The sequence below is a fragment of the Musa acuminata genome, chromosome BXJ2-6, assembly GCF_036884655.1.
Source record: "Musa acuminata AAA Group cultivar baxijiao chromosome BXJ2-6, Cavendish_Baxijiao_AAA, whole genome shotgun sequence".
NCBI lineage: Eukaryota > Viridiplantae > Streptophyta > Magnoliopsida > Zingiberales > Musaceae > Musa > Musa acuminata.
The window spans coordinates 41267501-41283417 of NC_088343.1; the positions used below are offsets into that span (position 1 = coordinate 41267501).

Consider the following 15917-nt stretch of genomic DNA (forward strand, 5'->3'; position numbering starts at 1 on the left):
TCTAATATCTCAGAGATCGTATGTCGGTCATGGTGCTATCAGACCCATACGGTTTCTGCTCGAGTCTTGCTCTAATCAGATTCTCCCGGAGAACTCTTTCTCTCCCAATTTGAATGACCCTAGCTAGGGATTTGTCTGAGTAAGAACACATGAGATATTCGTCTCATAATACCGAGATCAGATGATCCTCTATCGACACTCAATACTCCTCGTAAGGTTGGCTACCACTCCCGATGACCGACTGTGCTAGATCTGGAACCTCCAGACATATAAGTCCAGTATTAAAGAGTGGAGTACTCATACTGTTGGGAAATCTTGGGGGCAACATCACATGCGCAGCGGAAGAACAAAAAATAAAATAAAATCCCTTATTCTCAAAGAGATGTTCATCGTCGTGCAAAGATTGGTACGTAAAAATCCGTGAAACTTAAAACTACGTGTAAGATAAATTATGTTACCTAGGGAGATCGTATATCCCTGTTTCCTTGTAGATCTCTAGGAGATGATGAAGGAGGTCAAGCGCCCTCCCCTTTAGCGGTGATCCACATAGTAGGGCTGCGACGACGCTCCTCAAAACTCTAGGCCTGCTTTGAGGCGGAGAGGGGGGAGGAGAATAGGAGAGGCAAGTAAAGACTCTAGCCTATGAACTACTGAATCCCTCATATTTATAGAGGTCCCCTATCAACTTAACCCTAATGGATCCTCCCCTATTGGGTATTAGATCACCATCCAACTACCCAACCCTCTTAGATTAGTGGATCTCTATCCAATAATCTCTTATGGGCTTTTATTAGATTATCCATAGGATCCAATAATTCAGGGGCTTATTGGATATCCAATAAGATAACGACTTCGACAGATATTTCATATCCGAACCTCTACTCATTGCAACGCCTATCATATGTGTGTGACTCTCTAGGCCCAATATCGAGTTGGTCGTGAGTCATACCTGTCAGAACTCATTCTGGCTCAGTGAATTATTATCTTCATAATAATTCACTCGACTCATCGACTACGGACGTACTATGCCACTATGCCACAGTCCCTAGACGATACAGGGGAATCCAATCTATTAAACCTGTCTGTCCTCAGTTACTGTATACCTATAGTCTCTCATCCATTTAATATCCCAGAGACCATATATTGGGTATGATGTTGTCAGACTCATACGGTTTCTACTTGAATCTCGTTCTAATCGAATTCTCTCGGAGAACTCTTTTTCTCTCAATCCGAATGATCCTAGTCAGAGATTTGTTTGAGCAAGAACACATGGGATATTCCTCTCATAACACCGAGAGTGGATGATCCTCTATCGATATTCAATAGCTCATGTAAGGTCGACTACTACTCCCGATGATCGGCTATACTAGATCTAGGACATCCAAACATATAAGTCCGGTATCAAAGAATGGAGCACTCATACAGGACATCCTTGTTGTCTTAAGTTCAAGGATCAGATACACCACTGAGACTATGAAATCGTTGTCTAATAATAAGGCATCATCAACCATCCAGCATTCCATAAGCGGATCAATCAGTGAACTTATTCTCTAATGAGCACATGTACTGTATCCCTAGTCTCCCCACACAAGCAGCTATGAGACCAGTTGCATCCATCATATGGACAGATACATAGCACACTAGTTTGTCCGGTTATCTCGGGTAACCTATGACCGGGATTATTTAGGATCTGTATTTAAGACGAATCGGTCTCATTATCATGATCTCATCACGATCTGATTTTCATTGCACAGATCCAAGGAAATCACAATATATACATGTATATATATGCAATAGTCAATATAAAGTGATAAATGTCAAAATATAATAAGCAAAAAGATTACATGTCAAGTCACACGTGCCATCACTAACGTGATTGGCATGTTGGACATCTATAACTAGCACATACAAGACATCCTTATTGTCTAAAGTCTAAGGATCAGATATACCACTAGGACTACGGAATCGTTGTATGATAATAAGACATCATCAACCATCTAGCATTCCGTAAGTGGATCAATCTGTGAACTCATTTTTCAATGAGCATATGTATTGTATCCATAGTATCCCCACACGAGCAGCTTTGAGACCAGTTGCATCCATTATATGGATGTGTATATAGTACACCAGTTTGTCTGGTTATCTCGATGTTCCTATCGAGTAACCTATGACCAGGATTATTTAGGATCTATGTTTAAAGGTGAATCGGTCTCATTATTGTGATCTCATCATGATCAAATTCTCATTGCATAGATCCATACACAATACAATATATTCAAGCAACAAGCAATATAAAGTGATAAAATATTAAACAATAATAATAAGAAAAAAAATTTGCGTGTCAAGTCACGCGTGCCATCAGTCACGTGATTGGCTTATAGGGCACCTATGAGTAGCATATTTCACGAGGAAGGCAGTTCGTGACCGACCTGAGTTGCCCCTTGGACTTCGAAAAATATTCCGTAAAGAGAGATAGTTTATAATCGATTCAAGTTACCCCTTGGACTTTCGAAAATATTTCTATGAATATTTCACAAAGGAGGTAGTTTATAACCGACTCGAGGTACCTTTAGGCTTCTAAAAATATTCTTATGAATATTTCGCATGAGAGGTAGCTTGATAGTTTGGTAACTGACCAAGCTACCTTTGGCACTTCTATCCACATGGGCATGATGCTATTAGACTTCTTAGGTTTTTCTATGAGCCTTACGCGACATTAACGTGATGAATAATAACTTACTAATTTTATATTTCCCATCTTGTTCAAACTTTTCATGAATCTGTACATAAAACCTCAAGCAACTACGATTCAATTTGAGATCATATGCAAGGAACATGTGAAATGCAAGCCACTGCACTTTCCAAAAAGATCCATATTTCTAAGTTCATACCAACTAATATGGCACATTACTCTTTATATCCACTGCATCCCTCCCTTGAGTCGCAACATGTTCAAACACAAGCCTACAAAAACCTTCCTCAGAAGCATTGAATCCCTCATTATTATATTCTAAAGCTTAAAGGCTGTCCATGTCTTGACCTGTACACCCCTTCCCAAATGCATTTAGACAGCTCATGTTCAGCACTTGCGATGCAAAGGTTTCATTCTTTTGCTTGGTTCAAAAAAAGTAGAATTAATAATATGCTTCTCGTATAACAATTCTTATTATTGCACTTGCATTATTGTAGCCACATACATACAGGTATAGTGTTCAAAATTGCTATTATATGTTTCAGAATCTTCTGATGCATGAATAATGCAAGAGAATTCTTCATCATTTGGTACCTGAGAAAAGCCATTATTGATTCAATGAGTTTGACAATAAATTAATCTCCTGTCCAAGTAGAAGGTGAGTTACCAAATAACGGGAAGACTTGCACCAAATGGCGACCTCAAGAGTCAGTATGATCTGTTGTTGGAGAGTCCAAATCACATCTTTTTCTAATGTTAATTTGCTTGAGATGTGTGGTTTCATCTTCTACAATACTATTACTTATGTCTCTGATTGTTTGAATGATACAGTTTCTTAGGGATTAAATGCTGAGATAAACTCTATTCAGGTCACCTGGGACAGGCCACAACAGAGGTGGCTACCTTCCAGCTTACTTCAAATGCAGGGAGGATGAGGTTTTTTTTATGGAAGCGCCTGCCACTAAGGAGGGTCTGCTGCATGCTAAGCAAGCTGGAATACAATTCAGTAAGGTGGAAACTGATGCTGAGGTTCTTGTTCTATTGTTTACCAACAAATTGTAGCAATGGAGAACGCTAAATTTAGTGAGGAACTGATATTTTTTATTATTGGAATCTGTTGTTAGCTAATGAGGTTAATCATGTCTTTAGGGAAGGCAATAACTATGTCAATCGGGTAGCTAATTTTGTTGAGGACCTTATATAGAGCTTTCTTAATTTAATTTTCTCTTTTTTTGGGGAAAAGAAATACAAATTTGCAGTATAAAATTAACAGTAATTTTGTGCGGCCACCACGATCTTGGATCCTTGGAGGAAGTATGGAGAACAAAGGAACAGAGACAAGAGGAGACAAAGGAGGAGATGGAGAAGTAAGTGCACGAGGACCAGGAGGAGATGGAGAAGTAAGTGCACGAGGACCAGGTAGGGTGACCAGCAATGGAGTCCACCGCATCCTGCTTGCGGCAAACTATTCGGCTCTCTTCCTAGGCACACTCGCTTCCAGCCTCCTCTCTCGCTTCTACTTCGTGCATGGCGGCTCCAGCCGGTGGGTCTCCACCTTGGTCCAGAGTGCCGGCTTCCCGCTCCTCCTCCCCCTCATTTACTTCTCCCCTCGTCCACCCCGCACCGCCTTCACCCCTCGCCTCGTCCTGTATTGCGTCCTCATCGGCCTCTTCCTCGGTGTCAACAACTTATTCATCTCCTGGGGCGTCTCCTACCTCCCGGTGTCCACCTCCTCGCTCATCCTCTCCTCCCAACTGGCCATCAATCTCCTCCTCTCTGTTGTTCTCGTCCGTCAGCCGCTCTACTTCACCAACTTGAACTGCGTGCTCCTCCTTACGCTTAGTTCCATCCTCCTCGCCCTCAACCACAGCCACGAGCGACCCTCGGGCGTCACCTCCTCGCAGTACATTATCGGGGTCCTCACCACCCTCGGCGCCGCCGTCATGTTCGCGGTGTACCTCCCCATCGCACAGATCGTGTACCGAGGGGTGACCGCGTTCCGGACGGTGATGGAAATGCAGGTGGTGATGGAGGCGGTGGCGACCGGGTTCGCGATGGTGGGAATGGCGGCGACAGGCGGATTCAAGCAGATGAAGAGAGAAGCCGCGGTGGAGTTCGACCTGGGAAGGGCTCGGTACTGGGTGACCATAGGCGCGACCATAGCTAGTTGGCAGCTGTGCTTCATGGGGACTGCGGGCATGGTCTTCTTGACGTCCTCCCTCAACAGCGGGATCTGCTCGACTGCGCTGCTGGTGGTGAACGTGGTGAGTGGCCTTGTGGTCTTCCACGACGAGTTCGGGGTACAGAAGGCAGTTTCAACGGTGTTGTGCGTGTGGGGGTTCGCCTCCTACTTGTACGGAGAGTCTAGGAGGAAGACGAGAGCCGATGAAGAGGAACTGATCGGCGCTGCAAACCCCACGAGCAATGCGGCCGGGAATGGTGGGGAGATAGTTTGAAGTAACTTCCTCAGTTTACTTGGTCAAAATAGAACGATGTGTGTCTTTGTTAATATGTAACCTCGTTGGAATATATAATTTTTTTTTAACCATATATAATGGTCAGCATAACTTTTTGATGGTCATCACCTCCGAAAATATATGGTCAGCACAACTTATATGGTGATGAACATCACCAATGATCACCAACGTAAGACAGGGTTCAATATATATTTTCTGTGCGACCAACAAAATTGTTTCATGCGTTGCTCGGCATAACTTTATGACAATCACCTTTGCTCATTTCCTTGTGTAACCATGCATTCAATTCCGTATATGACAAAAGCAGTTCAAATCGCCATCGAGCTTTGTCATATATCACATGCATGCTTACATAAGGAAATGAGCAAAGGTGAAGGTCATAAAGTAATGCTGAGTAACGCATGAAACGATACTTAAATGATGACCAACAAAACTAATGAGATAGGAATCAGTTTATCTTGTTACATTATAAATATTTTTTATAACATATGTTTTATAAACTATGAGATCTATGTATTTTAGACAACAAAAATAAATAATTGTAAGCATATCAACTGTAATAATTATCAACTTAAAAACTCAATACCCCAGTAAAACAAAAATTTTCATTCACATTTACCTAAAAAGTTCATCAACTACGTAGAAGGATAAAGAAACCCCTATTAACATGCAATAAACAATACAATACAAGTATGCTTATATAAAATAATAGTCTCTACAGCTTAGCTAATAGTTATAACCAGGATTCTCAATACCATCCGGTACAGGTGGTATGTATCGATCTAAGAGGTATCGGTACGTGGACCATCCTCTATCAGGTAATACTAATGTTTTGACCAGTACCGAGGTGTACTGATCGATACCGAAGCATACCGATCGATACCGTCTCGGATTTCGATTATTACCAAGGTATACTGATCGAGACGTCCTAGCGTGATAAGTGAAGGTATTTTAAGATTTTAGGATGTACCATCGGTATGCCTTAACGTACTGGCGAGATATACCAATACGTATTAACACCGATACATATCGATATTCAAAACCCTGAATATAACGCTTACTATCCGTAAACAAAACCTCTTATTTGTGACACCAAAAAAGCCAAAAAGTATCATCAGTCACATACCACAATCCATCCAAATCCAAAATTTACAATCAATTATAGCACACAAGAAGCTAAACCAATCTCTCAGTATATTCATATTAATAACAATATATAGAGTTTCCTCTCCATTAGTTCTACAGTACAACTAACACCAACCTTGGCATCAAAAGAAACATAAAAAATACTTGACCTCAACAATTTTAGTAACAAAATCATTACAAAGAATTTAAATTACAAGTGCAAATCATATAAAAAAACCTCTTCTTTTTCCCAAACATCATAGCTAAAAATGATAAGAATCTTTACTCATAATTTAACTAGGTACTGCATTCAATGGAAAAAAGGGATCCAGTTAGTCAACCACAGATAATTGGAAGACATCAAGTCTTGCAAAGAAATGATATAACATCTTGTAGTTCATCCCATCTCTTTGTATAGCACCTCTACACTAATGACTATAGCAGCTTTGCTCCATCAAATAGAATAATCTTTTTTTCAAAAAAAAGTAAATAATATTAAACACTAGAAATAATACACCTCTTAAATGGTCAACTCAAATAAGATGGGCAGCACAGTCAAAAAGGCACCCGCTATTGCGGACTTTGAGGAGGTCAGTGTACAAACGATATCCCGTTGTTTCTATAAATCAAATTTTATAGCATTCCAAAAAAAATCTTGTAATTAAATTTTCTAGCATCACAGGAGTCAAAACACTTTACAAATTGGCTAATTCAAAAAAAAATCTCTTTATAATGTTTTCATTTGGCTCATTTCCAGTATCTTTCTGTAAAGTTACAATATTTTTGTTGAGGTACTGAAAATACTATAAAACTACTAACAAATACTATAAGAGATATCATATTGTGTCTCTTTGATTTATATTATTTTTAAATAGATGTATTTTTGTTATGATGACAAAAACACTATAACATGCTATTTTTTTATCCTTATCTGGGTGATGTTATTCCTAAACTATTATATCTATTTGAATCATAGTATGGTATATCAAATAGTTTCTAATGTGTTTTGATTCTATTGGCTCACCTACAGTGTTTTTAGCACTATAAAATTATTAAAAAAATACTATAAGTGACATCATATCTTTTCGGTTGTCATTATTCATATATTATAATACCAAATTTTTAGACTTAGAGTTTGTCTGATTGATCGAAATACCAAATTTTGATCCCATTGGGATTGGTGAGATAGATTTTCAATATTATTCGAAACAGGAAACACCATTTGAAAAAAATAAAAACAAAGATCACATTTTGGGAATAAAAAATAAAAAATCATGAAAATTACCCTTCTTTAAATTAGAAAATATTTTGTAGATATTATGTAAATCATTTATGACGATGGATTATACTTCTCCCCGCTTCATTATATATCATTGTTTATACTAAAACCCTTTTCTTCTATTGAGTGGAACTTCCATTCTGGTAAAAACTTGAGCCCGTCAAAGAATCAGAACTCAAAAAATAAATTCTTTTATAGATGTAGAAGGCTTTTCTCTAATGCTTAGGCCATATATGTCCCACTTGGTGGTACCACATATTTGCTCGTGTCAAGCCCTGATAGAACAATGAATATTGTCCCATCAGGTGGCAACAAAAAAATGCAATTGTAAATACTCTATGCAAACAAATAAAGTACCATAAGTCATATTAGTCTTTTTGTGATCAAGGCTTTATCTATGAAGACAACCAAATTCCCAAATGTAACGTGAAAATATGAAACCATGAATTATTATAAAAATGAATGCAGCTCGTATAAAGTTGAATAGAGAAACCTGTCTGCGGTCAATCACTCGAATCAAATATCTAGAAATTAGCAATGAAGATATAAATGGAACTAAATTCATCTAAAATCAATCATTAAAATTAGTCAGGACTACACAGCTTATGGTACAAAAAAGGGCAAAAAAATTGCAGCAAGTAGTCCACCACTGTTAGAATAAAAAAACTATGTACGCACCTAATGTATAGGTTGATTTTTGAGGTCAAAGAAACTAATTTAGTACCTGTGCACAGATGATATATGAATTGATGATCATCTGATTACCATGGCGGCAGGCATTCTTAGAACCCAGTGGGGCCAGTTTCATCTCACTCCAAATAAAATTCTTATATGAACCATTGTACAACAGATCTCGGCACCCACAATGATCTTTTATCTGTGCTGCTTGAGCCTCCATCCCTTAATATCAAGGTAACCATGACCTGAAGTTCTGCACAGCATATTTCTCTAGGATGTTGCTCTAAGCAGCATGAATGGAGACCTTAGATCTCATTCTCAGCGCTGCAACCGTGATAGCATATGCTGCAGAGGCTTGTAAATTGACGCCGACAAATACTCTGCAGCAAACAAAAGCACACATTACAATTGACCTTCTCTTGAACATGTCACTGGAGCCGGACATGGAGTCAGGTGACCATTAGGTCATTACCACTCTCCTCCATACTATTTGATGCACCATTACCTACAGGAGAAGCATTAGTTGCTAATTTGGCTCCATCTTTTCCACAAGGACTGCAGGAATTGGCAACCTGAACTTCGACAACAGGTTCAACATCCATCAGAGAGGAGCCACAATTGGAGTTTGGGTTAGGTCCAATCTCGAGACTCAACTGAGCACTTTTGCTAGATTCCTCTCGAGCCTTATCAGCAAGGCCATCTATCTGCTCTGAAACATCAACACCAACATTCTCTTTGGCTGCATTATCATCCATCAATTGTTCATTGCAAACTCCTGCAGCCACTTCCCATGAGACAGGTTCTCCAGCTAATGTTCTGACACCACAAATACTATCAACTGTAGCAGTTTCAATTGTCACACTGTTGTTACAACAACCATCGGCAACATACCCAGCCTGACACCCTTTTGCACGATCAATGTCATCAAAACTGATATTTGCATTTTCTTCGTGAATAATTAGTGGCTTTTCTGAGCTGCCACAGCCACCAGAAATGTTCTTACTGGTGTCAATGATCATAGGATCAGAAGAATGTGCTACCTCACATCTGTTGTCATTTGCTAAACCATTGTTTCTATAAAACAAAGTTCCTGCTTCATTCTCTGTGTGATCACTAATCATGGAAACTGCAGTAACCAATTCTCCTTCAGTTGGTTGCAAGTCATCTAATGTTCCAGTGGATTGCATGACAACATCTTCTCCGTCATTCAGAGTTTCTAGTGCAATGCTTTCATTTTTCAAAACTTCCTTTATGTTGTCAGAGACTGACAGGCAACTACTAATTCTGTCTTTATCCGCATTCTTTGGTTTTTCAGTGACCGAATCTATCATATCTTTAGCTACCTGCTGCTCCCTGAGAACCTTTATATCAGGAAGTGCACTACCACTTTCCAGGTCAATAAGTGTTTTTAACTGTGTCTGAACAGAAACAGCCAAGGCAATTGCATGATCACGAATTACAGAATCATGTGGTGGGCAGTTAAATATGCTTGTCAACATCCGATTAAACTGAATAAGGCTTGTTGATGATGCAGCTAATCCTCTATCACGATAAACCTTTGTTGATTTAATTACATGCTCACAAAGATTTCCCATCCTTGACCAATGGCAATCACATATTGCAAAGTCAGAACCAGGATTTGATACTACATGCACCTTATTTCGTTCTTTCTGATTCACTACTTTGGCACATGTGCCATCAATGGCAACATCCGAATCAGGAATCTGTATTGCTTGTCGCCACGAAGTGAAACCACATCTCCACTCATCTCTCCAGTAGCGAGCAAAATTGTCTTTCTCAGAATACTCATCCAGCCAATAGTACGAATGCACCTTTGTACCTAACTTATCAACCAGCCAGTCAGCCCGCTGATAAACATTTGAGTCGTTTTCATTTAGTAGCCTAAGTTTCAGTTGCTGATGATACGACTCGATAGCCGTTGAAACTTCTGAGCTAGCCACTAGAAGGGATTTTACAGCATCGGTCCATGCACCTGTAATTTCAGAAAGAAATGAGACATGAGATGAGATAGACGAAAAAGACATCTGATAAGACAATGATCAAATGGAGACCAACCAAATCTAGGAAGCCAAGTTGCCATAAAGTAGTCCAAGAAATCTGAGCAATCAACAAAATCTTCCAAAAATGCCTCAAAAAGATTCATATCACCATGTCCTTTGCAAATACTGGATACTGCTTCACCAAGCCCTCTTGACATCATAGCATGCATCTCTCTCTCTGGACATTTCTTCATCAAGTTTTTACGCAACGCATGAAGTACACGCCATAAGCTGATTAGCACAGAACAGCGGAATACCTCCCTGCAAGACAGATGAGTCAGACATCATTGGCCTTACTTGAACAGAATATCACATGTGAAGAAAACAGCATTACCGACCTGATGGAAAGCACATCTGCTGAAGGATCATCAACAATAAAACCACCCAACTGCCATGTTGGATCTTTTGAATGAACTCTATCATAAAGGGCTCCCATCCATTTATGTGTTTCCCGACTTGCAAAGTTAGGGGTTATAACCCAAGCAACAGGGATAGCGTTCTTATTTGAGTCAAAAACAAGGAGACTGTGTATTGGATACTAAAGCAACAGAAATAAGAAAAGGTCAGAAGCCAATCTGTAAGGAAAATATTTTAATTAGTTAAATGACAAGTACGTAAAATGCATATACCTTTAACTTGTAGGTGCCAAACCTTGAATCAGATGCTATAATACTGCGATTGCCAAAGTGAATCATCTGTTGAAGTTGCCATTCTGTTTGAATGCCCAAAACAAAAGGATCCGAATCGGAGAAGTTCTCATAAAAGAAAATAAGATCCCTGTGGCTTTCAATCCACAAACCAATGCTAACATCATCATCCGGGTCCAGCTCATAGGCTGAACGCCTAATCTTCCTCTCCAACCTTCGGACATACCTATGGGTAAGAAGATCATCTCGACTACATGGTCCACCCTGCTTCTGTACCATTTGAGAATGCCTCTGCATTATGGTTTCCACAGGAACCCCAACATAGAGTAAAGACATAATCTGAAGACGCAATTCATCAGAGATGTAAGGCGCAAACATCGCACGTGTCCCAGCAGCTTTTTTGTCCAGGGGACCATGGCAGGGTAACCCTTTTTTGTCCACATGCTTATCTTGATTATATATAATAAGAGCAACTGAAGGTTCAGCTATTAACCGCTTTACGATAAAATGACATACACAACCTCTCTTTGTGTTTGGCCGACCAGCAGGAGTTTTCCTCTTTGTAGCATAGTTCCTGCTCGGGCGAACAACACCTCCTTTCCTATGATCATCTGGCCCAAAGGAACACCAATACCTGCATCAAGCTAAAACCATCATGCAAATAGACAATGCCTGCAACAGATAACCAATAGCTGCAAACATCTCCAATAATTACAAACCAACTTTTACAAATAGATAAATTAACAGAAATTGAAGTCCATAAAAGTTTTTTTCTGCTGTGAGTCAAACCATTGTGAATGGAGATTACTTTGTGGTGGATACCTTTATAGAAGAACTTAACAGTACGAAGTTAACCACGAATTATTTTATTTATTAACAGATTAAGTCACCAGTACTGGAAACCAAGGGTGTGATAAGTTGAAAACACAGAACAAAAGCAATTATCACTCATAGAAGTAATATTCTCTAAATAGGTGCATATATTACATTTACATGAACAATACATGACAATCTTGCGTTCTCTATCCTGGCGTTCGACCCAGAGCAGTCATATGATAATCAGTGACAGAAAGATATGCAAAATTACCAGAATATGTATAGCAAATAGGTCAAAGTAATTGTCGTAACTACTCTCAAGAAATCTAGGATTTGTTTCTACCTATTACAGTCATGAAAGAGGCTCGTGGTATTTAGTAAAACGACTTACAAAATATATTCAAGGATCCCATCAACTTTTGGTTTGTATGCCATCTCAGGAGGACGCCTCCTTCGTGCTTCAACATGGAATCTGGTTGGACATTCTTTATTATTAGATTCACCTCGTACAAAATCATTCACTCTTGAAAAGGGAATGAGAGCAAGCCTGTCCATTTTTTCTCTCCATCCTTCGACTCTAGACCACACAATATCTGCAGCAGAGAACTCCAAAGTTGGTGGGTTCTGCACCGGGAGTGTCAAGATCTCATCCCATCTAGCCATAACTGATCTACAAGATATCACAAAAGAAGCCATACATGCTGATCAAGATTATATTCTTCTATGGAAACAAAAAGAGTTTGGTTGGCCATATGTTTTACGGTTCTTAAGCACAAGCAGTCAGCAGAAAAATGAAAAAAGAGGAAAAGAAGGGGGAGAGGGTGTTGAACCACAGGAAAGATAGAAACTATACTTTCATTCTCTTTATATGTACCTAATGCAAATGTGTCTTAGCAATATAGGAACTATTAGGCATAAGGTCCTATCCAACATCCAATACATTTTCAGTGGCATTTCTTCTCTTACATTTACCAGAACCAAAGGCAATAAACAACCAAGTCAAACATTGTTTTCTGATAAAAAGAAAGAAGTGAATTATTAACAATAAAACATTTAAACTACAAAAACTGTTTCTGTAGAGAAAAGAAATAACAGAAGAGTTAGCCTTTAAAAGATATAACAAAAACATTTGGAATATTATAACAATCAAAAGCTTAGAGATGCAAATTGCATTCAACATTTGAGACACCCCTAACAGCTAGAGGTAACTGCTGTTTAAAAATCATATGGCAGCTTAACTTAATCGTGCAAATTTTTTACAGCTACTGAAAACACAAAAACCATAAAGGCCCAAGTTTGTTATCAAAATGAACTCTATAATTATGAGGCTGAAATTTAAATTGATTCTGCTACCAAGCAATTCATGTGATGCTTCTCAAGATTAGTGAAAGGTGAGCCGCCAGATGGAGCGATAGAGCATACAAAGTGATTTAACTTACTACTACGTTTTTCATGTTCCTACAAATGTAGCAGTCACTCAAACAATACATCAGAACATTTAATAGGTGTGTGTGTCGACACAAAACTATTCAAACTAAACATCAGAACACGTCATACAAACCTGATACATTTGATATGCCCATATACATGCATATTAGTACGTCCTAGATTATATAGTTTCCAGAACATCTAACAAGCGACAACTAAATATAAATATAATAAGGATTAATCCCATATTTGCAGTTGAAATCAGATATAATCGTAAATAACGACAAAGGAAAATGGACTAGAATTAATTAACATAAAACTGGACCAAAAATTGACGTACCTGTGAAGTTCTATAAAGAATATCAGAAGCTGGATACAAAACAATCAACAGAAAAAATCTCTACAATGCAAAGCAGCAGCCAAAACCAGACAGTCAAGTTGATAAGGAATTGGTAAAAATTCAGGCTGCAACCTACTTCAAAAGTAACGGACAAAATCAATCATCAATACCACCACAATGAACAGACAAAAAAAATTGCATCAGCATATAAGTTCGAGCTGAGAAGAAAGGGACGAGAAGGAGGAGAGGGAGAAGGGAGGGGACAGCAGCGGCCCCGCGGAGTTAGCAGAGAAGAGGGGAGGGGACAGAAGAAGATCGAGGCGGATTAGAGGCAAAACCTGAGGGATGAGATCGGGAGGCGGCGGCACCGACGGCAGAGAATCCAGGCCACGGAGAGGCCAGAAGGGAGGGGGGAGGCGGGTGGAGGAGGATGGGGAGAGAACAGGGCGGGAGGGGCAGGAAGAGAGAGGAGGAGAAGTGGGAGGGGGAGAGGAGAGAGAAGAAGCGACGACCTATGTTCGACGGAAGACGGGTCGCGCCAACGGCCGGGTTGGAAGAACTCGGCCGCTAGGGCAAACAGGCGAGACTTCGGTTGCGGGGCAGTACGCTTTCAAGACTTGGGTAGTGGCAGCAGTAAATTTGGCCCATAAATAGACTGCAATTTTGTGTTACACTCCGCCAGGATCGAAAAGAAATAAAAATGAACTTACATATCTATCCTTAATAGTTCGAAAAAATCACATGTTTATCCCTACAAAAGTCAAGTATGTATATATATATATATATATATATACCACTCGAGAAATGCATGTATTTGGATAACCATCTTAGGAGACCCCTCTAGTATATGACAAATGGTGCTTTTCTTTCCATTATTATTTGCGTAACTTTCGACAGCCATTTTATGATATCCCGACAAGCAAAAAGACTGGATATGCCCTTTAGATGACGTCACCACGTTAACATCTCGGAGTACAAGTGGTCTGTTCCTTTCCATTAGTACAGGTCATGCAAAGATCATAGATAATAATATTTAATGGGTTCAAAGATTTATTATTCCAAGAGGTATAAAAGGTCTAAATAAACATTGGACTAAGTGTTAAATAACACCAAATGAATATGAAGAGAATTGTAGGGCTCAAATTATGCAAGAAAAGTTTTTGTTTCAATACTTCTCTATATCATATCCAAATGTATTATGTAGGAAGGGTCTTTGTCAAAACAAGTTGTTCTAGTTTTGCTCTTGGCAGAAAAAACCATTCAAAAAATTTGGTGTACTATTCCATATGGAACAGTGCAATGTCTGCTAACAAAAATACAAGCATATAACTCATCTATTAATTTGATGAGATCGTTTAGTCTTATATTGATTAAATATGAGAATCAAAAACTCATAAATCCATCGAAACTCATGTATCTTTTGGAGCTTATATATTCGGAAAATAATAAAATCGTAAAATCTACTAATGATCAATTGATCAAATTATCTCTTATTAAATTGACACTAGAACGAGAGTCCGAGGCTTGCACCTCAGTCGAGAAAATTTGCTATCGGTTATGAAAATAAATGCTCATAAGTTCTCCGGATCTCTCAGACTCCTTTTGATCGATCGATCAAATTATCCCTTATCACAATACAATTAAAATTATTTAATTGATTCATAATATCTTATAAATTATTTGTATGCTCGATCATAATCTTTTTGATAATAAAAACTTTAGCTTTTAGGGTTTTCATCTCATACAAAATTTTTACTTTATACAAGAACATATGTTTAATCAAACCAATGGTTATTCTATTCATTCGCTTCTACTCTTCATCTATTTTGTCACTTGCCTCAGCTGCCTATTTTGTAATAAGATCATACAATTCTATACAAAATAAGATGTCTTCCATCCTTAATTTTTAAATAAATTTATTATTTTTTAATTTAAATATAGTGTAACTTAAATCCTCCATTTAATTTACATATAAATGTCGATCAGAAAACTAAGGCTTTGATATAAAAATACATGAATACACAAAAATGTCCAACATCTGGATTTTTTTTGCCCTTTGTGTGTAAATCAACATTCAAACAAATCAAACAATAGAATAATACATGAAAAACCCTTTAGTACAAAGGGAAAAATCATAAGCAATGTCAAATAATACTCTTCCACTATCCATAATTAGTGAAATTATAAATAATTCTATCTAAAAAAGAATCTTTTTTTTTCCCATTCAAATGATTCATAAATGAGCATTGTGGGATCACATATAGTGTAGTAGTTATTCACAAATTTTCTAAGACTTGCAAGTTGCTTGCTGAGGTGAACACAACTATTTACCATTGTTCTCAAAAGTACAATACTTCTTATTTTCCAGAACTTAA

The 15917-nt window shown here is 38.4% G+C and overlaps 2 protein-coding genes across 6 annotated transcripts; one reads left to right on the forward strand and one right to left on the reverse strand.

The window, feature by feature from the left end:
* The first annotated feature begins 4008 nt into the window (after positions 1 to 4008).
* Positions 4009 to 5148, forward strand: LOC135613980 (probable purine permease 4). Its single transcript, XM_065110977.1, has one exon. The coding sequence runs from the start codon at positions 4009 to 4011 to the stop codon at positions 5146 to 5148; it is 1140 nt and encodes a 379-aa protein (XP_064967049.1).
* Positions 5149 to 8123: 2975 nt separating this feature from the next.
* LOC135615636 (uncharacterized) lies at positions 8124 to 14186 on the reverse strand. 5 transcript variants are annotated; one of them, XM_065114435.1, is made up of 7 exons: positions 14055 to 14184; positions 13543 to 13674; positions 12166 to 12444; positions 10941 to 11592; positions 10650 to 10849; positions 10328 to 10572; positions 8124 to 10244 (listed from the first exon to the last, which is right to left on the reverse strand). In XM_065114435.1, exons 3-7 carry the CDS (start codon positions 12435 to 12437, stop codon positions 8701 to 8703), a joined length of 2913 nt encoding a protein of 970 aa, XP_064970507.1. In that variant the 5' UTR covers positions 12438 to 12444; positions 13543 to 13674; positions 14055 to 14184; the 3' UTR covers positions 8124 to 8700. The 5 variants fall into 5 exon arrangements, with proteins under 5 accessions (XP_064970507.1, XP_064970506.1, XP_064970505.1 ...); XM_065114434.1 differs by having other exon boundaries at positions 13881 to 14160; XM_065114433.1 differs by having other exon boundaries at positions 13543 to 13677; positions 13881 to 14160.
* Positions 14187 to 15917: the final 1731 nt, after the last annotated feature.

Excerpts from the sequence above, each read along its gene's own strand:
- LOC135615636 (XM_065114437.1), bottom strand. The coding sequence starts at position 12,437 with ATGGCTAGATGGGATGAGATCTTGACACTCCCGGTGCAGAACCCACCA. Across the intron at positions 10,850-10,940 it reads TTGGCACCTACAAGTTAAAG|TATCCAATACACAGTCTCCT; the intron begins GTATATGCATTT and ends CTGTTGCTTTAG. Across the intron at positions 10,245-10,327 it reads AACTTGGCTTCCTAGATTTG|GTGCATGGACCGATGCTGTA; the intron begins GTTGGTCTCCAT and ends CTGAAATTACAG.
- LOC135613980 (XM_065110977.1), top strand. The coding sequence starts at position 4,009 with ATGGAGAACAAAGGAACAGAGACAAGAGGAGACAAAGGAGGAGATGGA.